Genomic DNA, 10,127 nt, shown 5'->3' with positions numbered 1-10,127 from the left:
CAAAGTAAATATGGTTATATAATAATTGAAGCATGGAATAGTTGTTGTCACCCGTCAAATCCTTTGTTTCCCTTAACCTTAATATACACAAATTTTTAAATAAATGTAATTTAGTAAATATACTAAAATTTAAAAGCAAAAGCTATATAAATTTGGTGATTGTATTGAGAATTTATGATCAAATGCTATGTTTGTTCAGAAAATCGAACTCTTGTCAATGGAAATGATGGAAACTGTATTCAAGTAGTATAGAGACTTAGAGATCCTCCGAGCATGTAGTGGAACACTTATCCGAATAAATTTATAAAAAATGCATTTGACTTCAAATTTGGGGCCAGCAGGGTTGGATTGAGTGTGCATTGATTCTATGGCTCCTTTCCAGGAAGTTGGCCCAATCAATACCAACGCTAAGGTCCTTAGAGTTATAAGCCTAAAGGCACCCAGGCAGGCCACTATCCTCAATATGTTTCTTCCTTATTGGGCTACCTAACCCGAGGTCGTCTTGGAATTCTTCATTTTAGCAGAGAGAAGCACAAGCCATTTAAGCATGAGAAATTAAAGATTTGGCTAGTGATTACCATTAAGGGAATCTCTCATCAGTCACCAAGTACATTAATGGCTAGTGATTACAGGAAGGCTTATTATTCAATAAATACACGCTTTGACCACCTAACTATTTGCTCTGAGACTTGATCAATGGTCTTCTGATTAATGATAAACGGTAGCAAATCAGCCCTCGGTTTTCTTGCCATGGGGTTGATCTCCTTTAATTAAGCCCAACTGGCAATAAAGCTAACTGATTTTCTCTATACCCGGAAAATGTATATATAGAAGTTTTCCTTTAATAACATGTAATTCAATGCACCAAAATCTTGAATGGTTCAAATAGCTATTCTTTCTCATTCCCTGGTAAAAAATTCCTGCATTGCTTTTCAAGCAAACCTTGTATGACTTTCCAGATTCTTTTACCCTGTTAGCCTTCTTTCCTTTCGTCTATGTTTTTCTTCTGTTTTCTTAACACAATCTCCTAACTTGGTATATTCTATATGTGTAAAGACACTTCTGCTTGAATCATAGAATGAGCAGTGAAGCGTTGATGGAGAAACCAACGAGTGGAAAGTGCCGCTGCCGAAGCCAATCCTGGTACCTTGTTTTGATCTCTTTTCTTTTATGGTTCACATTGTTTTACTTGTATTCTTCGTCTATAACGTTTGGCAAGAAGGGAGATAATTTCTTAGGCAACAACCATACAGATTTTGTAGAGTCATCTGAGTCTCTTCATGATGTTGCTAGACAAGAAACAGGAGATTCTACTGATGTTACCGATGTCAGTGGTGGAGATAATGTGGAAGAGGCCAGTAATGAATCAGAAAAAGAGCAAAAGCCAATGATTTTTTCCGTTGATGGGGCTGAAAATGTTGATCAGGTATTGGTTGTGGACAAAGATTTGGAAGCTGACAACCAAACAATGGCTGAAGAGAATGAAACTGAATCTGTTGAGATATTTTCTGGCAAAGAAAATGGAGATGATCAATTAAGTAATGAAGCGGTTAATACCAGGGATGAGGATAATAAACCTTTTGATCCATCTTCAATGAAAGAAGTGACCAAAAAAAAAGGAACTGAGGGTGTTTCCGAACTACCAAGAGAAGAGAATGAAGATCAACCTGTTGACTCATTTCCCATTGTCAAGAGCAGAAGGGAAAGGGCCAAGCCTTCCAGGGGAAGAAATGGGAATAAACCTGCTGATTCCTCTCCTGTCACGGAGAAAAGAATAGAAAACGTTGCTGTGGAAATACCAAGAAGACAAAATGTGGTAAGAGCGAAATCTGATTCTTCTTCCTGTTCCGGGCGTTACATATATATTCATGATCTCCCCGGGAAATTCAATGAAGACTTACTAGACAACTGCCGGTCACTCAGTTTCTGGACAGATATGTGTGAGTGCGCATCTAACCTTGGCCTAGGTGCCACTCTTCCAAGTAATGAAAAGCTTTACTCAAGAACAGGCTGGTTTGCTACAAACCAATTCTTATTAGAAGTAATTTTCCACAACAGAATGAAGCAGTACAAGTGCTTAACTAAAGATCCATCTGTTGCTTCAGCAATCTATGTTCCATACTATGCTGGCCTTGATGTTGGTCGCTACCTTTGGGATCCTGATGGGTTTATGAGAGACTATGATGCAGTTAATCTTGTCAAGTGGCTCGCTGCAAGACCTGAATGGAAAAAAATGTGGGGTAGAGACCATTTCCTGGTAGCAGGAAGAATTAATTGGGATTTCAGGAGAGATCCCAAAAACGAGTCTGATTGGGGCAATGAGCTTCTGAATTTTCCTGAATCAAAGAACATGACAATGTTGGTAATTGAGTCAAGTCCATGGAACAACAATGACTTCGCGATACCATATCCGACATATTTTCATCCTTCAAGAGATGAGGACGTGTTTCAATGGCAGAACAGAATGAGAAGACAGAAAAGGCGATTCTTGTTCTCTTTCGCGGGTGCACGAAGGCCTAATCTCCATGAGTCTATCCGCAATGAAATTATTGATCAGTGCCTAGCTTCAAGAAGGAAATGCAGGTTCCTTGAATGTGATAAAAGCCAGAAGTGCCACAAGCCAGTTTATTTGATGAAGTTGTTTCAAAGTTCTGTGTTCTGTTTACAACCTCCAGGAGATTCCTACACCAGGAGGTCCATATTTGATTCAATTTTGGCTGGTTGCATTCCAGTTTTCTTCCATCCAGGTTCAGCTTATGTTCAATATATATGGCATTTCCCCAAGGATTATACTAAATACTCCGTGCTGATACCGGCAAATGATGTGAAATCTGGGAACGCCAACATTGAAAGAATACTGCAACGAATCCCGAGAGAGAAAAGAGTAGCCATGAGGGAGGAGGTTATAAGGTTGATTCCCAAGGTGATATATGCAGACCCCTCATCAAGACTGGGGACTATTGAAGATGCATTTGATCTCACAATTAAGGGAGTTCTTGACAGAGTTGAGACAGTGAGGAACCAAATGAGAGATGGGCAACAAGTGAATTCCGAATTTGATGAACAAGAGTCTTGGAAGTATTTCACATTTGGGAAACTAGGGGTCCATGAATGGGACCCTTTTTTTTCAAGCAAACTTGGGAAACATGGCACATGAATATGATAAAGAGGGGGGCGGGGTTCCATGAATGTCAAGGTAGGGAGAAGTATTAGCAAAAGAACTAGAGGAAGAAACAAAGAGGATTTTGTTTTGTTATAGTTGTAAATAGTATATCAATTTAGAATATGCTCTTGGAATTGTTTACTCTGGTTGTTTTTTACAATGAGTAGTGACTCTTTTCGGTAGGTTCTGTTCCATTGATGCATGATTGTGTATTTGCTTAACAAGTAACAGCAATTTTGGATTTACACGTTTACGGTAATCTTATCACTAAGGCACAATCAGGGGAAAGTGACAGAAGGAAAATTCATCCTTGTTTCAATTAATTGCCACTATCACTTTCCAGACCTTCAATGCTTCTTTGTTATAAAAAAGGAAGGATAAAATAGCCTTTGATAGACTAAAACGGAGCACCATCAACCAGCGGGCGTTAGTAGTCCAACGGTTAGGATAATTGCCTTCCAAGCAATAGATCCGGGTTCGACTCCCGGCTGACGCACGCGTCTTTTCCTGTTAGTTGTTCTTGTTTTGTCTTTTTCTTTGGCAGAGACTACGATCCAGAACCAATCAGGAACGAGGAAAAATCAGGCGGAAGGCCCAGAACCAACAAACCAACCAACCAGGTATTCACGCGCCCAAAAACGAATCACAACCTCAAAGCCGGGGCATTCTCGTCACAATCTCCATCAACCTATTTAAACCAAATTCCCCAAACCCCCAATGCTCCAAAATCAAATCATTCGATTTTCTCCTTTTTCTGGCCACAAAATCATTTCCTCCGCGCCAAATGTTCGCTTCGCCACGGCAGTAGTAGCAGTACAGCCATTTCTTTTTTCTTCTATGGTTCATGGCCGGCACGTGCCACTCCATTAGACCTCACGTGATCGGATCCACCGTAAAGCTACCCTCATCCACGGCCACCCGGACAAAGCCTCCGTTCTCGGTTCGGGTATCGGGTTTCTCTACCAAGAGCCAGGGGTTACCCACCGCCAAGGATGAAGGTCCGTCTTGCATATTCGTTGGCCCTATCGAAACCGCTAGTCAAGAAACCTTAGAAGCCCTCTATCGCCAAGTAAGAAACTTTATTACTTTCCCTAATTTTTATTTTATAAATTAACCAAATTTTTAATCGAATTAATTAAAATTCTTGTTTTTTTTTGGAAATGATCAGGCACGGGATGCTTATTACAGTGGGGAGCCTTTGATAGTTGATGACATGTTTGATAGAGTAGAGGTAACTGCATGTAAATCTTTAATCGTCTATGAGTTAGTGATTTTTTCTTTTATAATGTAATTTTCACTGATATATAGTAAATGAATTTTTTAATACAGTTAAAACTACGTTGGTATGGTTCAAAATCCGTTGTTAAGTACCCTCGTTGCAGTATCAGGCGACATTCTACTTATGCGGATGCAGAGGTAATTCTCTTTAGAATCTTTTTTTTTTTTGGCAAATCATTGTTGTCTGGTTTTTATGTTCTGTTCAGTGCTTTATCTATGTCCCACTTCAGCTGTAGGTTCAACAAACCAGGATGCAGCATGTTATTAGGAATTAGTTGTAATCATGTTTGTATAATTGAGTCTTCAACCGAATAAAAATAAGAAGTAAAACCCATTAATACTGACATGTATATGACAAATTTTAATGACATGTTACACCCTGATAAGTTTGGCTTACAGCTGCTGTTGTAATAAGGTCTTATACACTAATTTCTCTATATGCTAGATCTGTTGCCAAATTTTATTTTTTATCCATTGTATGGTTATGTTGTGTTGGAAGTGGGCGGTAGGAGGAGCGGTATGTTCTCTGTTTGTACTTTCTCTGGTTGAATATTGAGCATTCTGGATGTAGGGCAGGAAGATATATCTCAAGTGTTGGCATTAGCAAGCATATGGATCCTGATTCTTGCAGTTGGCTCTACATTTTGTCTTGTGCCTCTCATTTACACCATTAGTCTAGCGTATCAAGATCCATTCAGTTCTGATTTTTCCTATGGAAGTCAAGCATCGAACTTTGAGTATCTTGCCACTGTTAACGGCATTCTCTTCGTGGCCATTGGGTCAGTGATTGGCTATTCGGTTGCATCAGCTGCTGGTGAGACTTTAACAAAGTGATATTTATTTTGCTTTTGACTATCCACACAATGAAGTGTATTATAAAATCTTTAATAAGAGGCTTTGAGCCAGCATATTGGTTTGTAATGTTGAATAATTTCAGTTGGGTCGGGTTGTTGGGCATTTAAATCTCATTTTTCTAAAGAATTTTGTTCTACTGACCCAAGAATTATACTAAATTTCACTTTTTCCAGTTCGGGTGCTTCAAAGACTATGGAGGAAGGACTTGGTAGCACTGAAGGGGGCATGCCCAAATTGTGGGGAGGAGGTGAGTCCTAACAATAGTCTTCTTGCATTTGTTTTATGTCTCAGAGCTCCAACGGTGCTATATTCTTCTTCTCTCTTAACTTTATCTCTAAACCTAGACATTAGATCTTCTCCTACAAACATAACCATCATTAGGCTACCAGTCAGTCTTAATTGATTTTAGCAATTGCCTGTAGGTATTTGCATTTCTCAAATCAGATAAATTCAGTGACTCTCCCCATAGAGCAGATTGTCATGTCTGTGAATGCACTCTAGAATTTCGTGCCAAGGCTGAGGTAATGTATTTCATACCTGGATAGTGTTTCCTTATCAGTTTGCTTCTTTTTCTTTTTTTTAACTCATTTAAATGAGGACCTAAGAAGGTAGTCAAGCTTTAGCAAGAGAAATGTGTGAGCTATTATTTCATTCTAGGTGTTTTCATATCTCTTGATGTTTGCTGAGTAATGCCTTCATTGAATATGCTCCACTATCATCACATTTGTAGTTTCAGTGGATTCAATTCTATGTTCCATAGTTTTTCTAAGTGTTTATTAAAAGCTTGAATCATCATCCAATTCTGTTCTCTGTGTAACATTTATATATAATAAATTACTCTGTACGAGGAATAGGATTGAGGGGAAAACTATTCAGTTACTTTCCAGCACATGTTCGTAGGTTTTTTGTTGACACAGTTGATGATTGTCATTGTGCAGCAATCTGTTTCGAGAGTAGGGAGAAGATGGGTATATGGCCGAGTATACCTTGTCTCAAGAAGAGGCAGAAGTCGGAGGTGGATGTGAGCTGTCTACAAACCGTACACAACTCATCATAACTGTTAATAGAAGCATGATTCTTTCCTCTTTGATTTTCACTCTCTTTTTGAGGGATAAAATAAAAGGATCTCAGTAGAAGTTTTTGTTACAACAGAATAGACTGCTGGACTTCTTATACTGTAGAATTAACTCTTGAAATTAAATGTAAAGCAGACTTTAGTGTCTTCCTTTGAAAAAGTTAATTAGTTGTCTTTTGCTTTTGAACAATGCTATCGTCATGCAGAAGAGCAGCCTTTTGTGCGATTGATGTCTTTGGCTCCGAAGTAGGGAAGCTTCGAGCTTCTCCATGAAAATTTTCTAGTTGCAACCTACTGGAGAAACAAATCGACAAAATCTTGTAGCCTAGCAAAGTAGCATGGCAGCCCCAATCTAAGATCATGCACCTCACAGCAAGGTTGAATTGGAGCAATTCGTGGCACAGCCGCAAGATGTCCACTGTAATCCTATTCATGGCGTCAGTCTCCCATGCCCCAATATCTGAACTGAATTTTAAGAACAAATCATACAACACTGACTTGAGGGGTTTCCTAGTCACTACTTCAAAGTTCCCATGGTTATCCCATGTCCAAACACTGAAAATCATGCTTGATTTAGTCGTCTACTTTGGATCACATTTTGCAAAAACTCAAGTGCAAATTGACTGTGCACACTTTCGTAGACTATATTGACGTAATATCCATGGGTTATCCATCATCTTTAAGACTGACTGGTGATAAAAGATTGAAAATAGCAATGCCTTGTACGGAGATAAAAAGGAAAAGAGAGAGAAAAAGAAACAGAAAACTTGATTTCATGCATCTAGGACAATTCGTATATAATACAAACTGCATAAATTTCATGCACCCCCCAGTCCCAATAGGGGAGCCTTGACACAATAATTGAGTAACAGATCATGTCTTGGAACCACAAGTTGAAATGCCCATGGAAGAATTCACAAACAGGCAACCCTGGAGAGGCCTAGAAACCCACTACACGACCTCCCCCTCTTTCAAGAAAAAATAATACTTCAAACAAAATGATATTTGGGTGCCAATTACCACACAATTTAGCATTGATATTATATCAACCAGAAAGTTGGCTGGCAACAGATTATTTCAAGCAAGAAAGACAGTGTTTTGATTAGCATCAGGTGCATGTACCACATACTGCTACATTCTGTGGGATATTTATGAGAAGGTAGCACTGAAATCAAACATGTATATACCATGACCAAAAACTAGCCTGATGATCTGCAAAATCAAAATGTTGCACAATGAAATGTAAAAAGCAATATCTATCTGAATTTCTCTAGTAAGAAAGTTTCTCATTGTTTTCAGAGAAAAAATGAATGGTTCCTCATCTAAGAGGATCAAAGTCTTGAAATGTGACTTAGAAACAGAGGGCAGCCAAATTGATAATACAAAGCATATCAAAAGTGGGCCAAGCTGTATACCAGAATCCACGCCAACTGAACAGAAAAAGAGGCTTTCGTTAGCTATAAACATGGGAAAAGCTCCCTTTTGGAATATTTTGCAATTCTGCATTTGAACATGAATGAAATAATAAGAAGTTATGTAAGTACCAGAAACAGAGTTATTGAAGCAAAAAGCCCTTCCTGGAGAAGGGCTGCATGACCGCCAAATTCTTCTTCATCAATCTTTAGTATCATAGCGTAATAACCATATATAATCCCAGTGGATATTGCCAGAAAACTGCAAACCAATATGAACACTGAACAATTTACTAAAAGTTTAGCACAGAAAAATAAGAAACATATAACAGGACAAGGGAAATACTTCTAATATTTGCTTGTTGAATGAATTGTTCATAAGCATGAGGTGGACATCAAGACATTCAGCTTAGAGGAAGGTGGCAGCACAAATCCCTCAATAAATACAGGAAAACTGGAAAACTAATGTGCTAGTTTTAAAATGGTTGAAACCAATATTCCTTTCAAAGAAATTGGATGGTGACATACACATTTCATGCTCCATAAATGCAAGTAGAAATCTTATCTGTTTAACTCATCAATTCTAAAACACCAGCAGTAGATAGTATATTTAAAATTGTCAATATAGCCTAGGAAAACTACATCAAATAGAAGTAGTGGCATGTGTCACGAGGCCATTACCCTCTCTCTAAAAGGCTAACTTATTGAGGTGTGCAGCGCCCATATTTATAAGCCCAAGACCTCCCTTCCCTATCCAATGTGGGATTCTGTAACATTATCTCCCACCTGAATCCATGACGCACTCATTGAGAGTCAGATCACCCTGCCCACTCCACTCACTAGAGCGCTTGGCATCACATTGAAGTCGGGTCTAGGTTGGCTCTAATACCACTTTGTCAAGGAGCATTACCCTCTCCTCAAAAGGCTAACCTATTGGGGTGTGCAACACCCACAGTTATAAGCCCAAGACTCCCTTACCCATCCAATGTGAGATTCCATAGCACATGCACATGCATATGGACATGCCCAGCCTTAAATTTTAGATAGAAAACAGAGATGTACAAAGAGGTTCCATCAATGTAGCAAAATGCACCGCTAGATTTAGTAATAACCAGAAACCCAAAAATTATCTCCTAAAATACAATCTGCTCCAGTTTTTATGCATAAATTTAAATCGTCATGCATTATCTGAGCCACCCTGAGAGCTAAAGAAAATGTTAGAATCCCTATATTTGTACAAGCCAATCCCTTTAGGATTAAAGGTGATTCTATCATTAGCCAATCTACAACTTTCTCAAACTTTGATCACTGTATGTCAACAAGAAGTGTCCCATCTAATTACACCAGTGCAAACTCCAAAACCACCTTCCTATTTTAGAATTAGCAATAAACCATCACAGCAGCATTCCTTACAGGTCACATCAGAATATAGCATCTAAATAACTAGCGAACTAACCAAACTTGGGACAGATTCAACAATCCAATACGAATCCCAAACACTGCAATTTACTAATGCGTGCAACATGAATTTAAGAACTTACAGGAAGATCCAAATGCCTCCAACGACAGGGATTGCACCCCATAATAAACCACAGAAAAGAGCTACAACTTGTCGAATCCAATGCAATACATCTCCTAATTGATCCTGCTCCAAAAATCAACCAAACCCATCATCAATTCTTTTCTTTCAAAGTTTACCCAATTCAATAACAGTCATGATCATCCTACTTAAACCCCATTTAGCCGGGAAAAAAAATCCCATTAAATTAAACTACTTCTAGAACTGAATTAGATCAATTAAGAGCATAATTAAAGTAAAAATAACTACAATCACAGTTAGTGTTTCACCGTAATTAAAAGTAACTTTCAATTAAAGTCAACAAAATCAACGATAAAATAAATTTTAAAAAATAAGGATTTACCTTGTCCCAAGAAGCTTCCGGATCTAATAACTTGGCGAATTTGAACGGAGAAAAGTGACCGTTTTCGTGCTGCTGATGTTGCTGTGCATTGAATTTAATTGATTTCGTTTCTTTCATAGTCAATTTTGATTGAATTTTTGAAAGAACTGTTTTCGAGTTGAAAGTGATAAGTAGAAGAGAGAATTTCGATTAATTTTTGAATTCAATTTGGGGATAGGGTTTTAAAACGTAGGAATATTTGAAAAAAATTCGAAATTCTTTGATGTAGATCTAAAACGCAGTTGAATTGGATGTCTGAATAAGAAGAAGAAGAAGAAGATTATCATTATTATTATTTTTTAATTTTTTTAACAGTATTATACAACTTGTCTCAGTGCACTGCACGTGATGCAATTGCTGTTTCATGAGATTAGCTTTAATAA

The 10,127-nt window shown here is 38.1% G+C and overlaps 3 protein-coding genes and 1 non-coding gene across 5 annotated transcripts; 3 read left to right on the top strand and 1 right to left on the bottom strand.

Annotated features, from left to right (window-relative positions):
• Positions 1-1,030: 1,030 nt before the first annotated feature.
• Positions 1,031-3,302, top strand: LOC18590674 (Exostosin family protein). Its single transcript, XM_007016331.3, has one exon. The coding sequence runs from the start codon at positions 1,079-1,081 to the stop codon at positions 3,155-3,157; it is 2,079 nt and encodes a 692-aa protein (XP_007016393.3). The 5' UTR covers positions 1,031-1,078; the 3' UTR covers positions 3,158-3,302.
• Positions 3,303-3,587: 285 nt separating this feature from the next.
• On the top strand, positions 3,588-3,659 carry TRNAG-UCC (transfer RNA glycine (anticodon UCC)). The gene has a single exon. It is a non-coding gene; the product is annotated as a tRNA-Gly (tRNA).
• Positions 3,660-3,816: 157 nt separating this feature from the next.
• On the top strand, positions 3,817-6,884 carry LOC18590673 (PGR5-like A protein). 2 transcript variants are annotated; one of them, XM_018128068.2, is made up of 7 exons: positions 3,822-4,232; positions 4,332-4,394; positions 4,493-4,579; positions 5,018-5,255; positions 5,470-5,543; positions 5,719-5,817; positions 6,235-6,884. In XM_018128068.2, exons 1-7 carry the CDS (start codon positions 4,008-4,010, stop codon positions 6,319-6,321), a joined length of 873 nt encoding a protein of 290 aa, XP_017983557.2. In that variant the 5' UTR covers positions 3,822-4,007; the 3' UTR covers positions 6,322-6,884. The 2 variants fall into 2 exon arrangements, with proteins under 2 accessions (XP_007016392.3, XP_017983557.2); XM_007016330.3 differs by lacking the exon at positions 5,719-5,817 and having other exon boundaries at positions 3,817-4,232.
• A 491-nt stretch (positions 6,885-7,375) lies between these two features.
• Positions 7,376-10,022, bottom strand: LOC18590672 (Rab5-interacting family protein). The gene is made up of 4 exons (XM_007016328.3): positions 9,706-10,022; positions 9,325-9,428; positions 7,916-8,045; positions 7,376-7,801 (listed from the first exon to the last, which is right to left on the bottom strand). Exons 1-4 carry the CDS (start codon positions 9,820-9,822, stop codon positions 7,763-7,765), a joined length of 390 nt encoding a protein of 129 aa, XP_007016390.1. The 5' UTR covers positions 9,823-10,022; the 3' UTR covers positions 7,376-7,762.
• Between the last annotated feature and the right edge of the window lie 105 nt (positions 10,023-10,127).

Source organism: Theobroma cacao, chromosome 9 (genome assembly GCF_053813885.1).
Source record: "Theobroma cacao isolate CCN51 chromosome 9, ASM5381388v1, whole genome shotgun sequence".
NCBI lineage: Eukaryota > Viridiplantae > Streptophyta > Magnoliopsida > Malvales > Malvaceae > Theobroma > Theobroma cacao.
The sequence above is the reverse complement of the archived record's forward strand: the minus strand, read 5'-3'. Positions and strand labels throughout refer to the sequence as shown.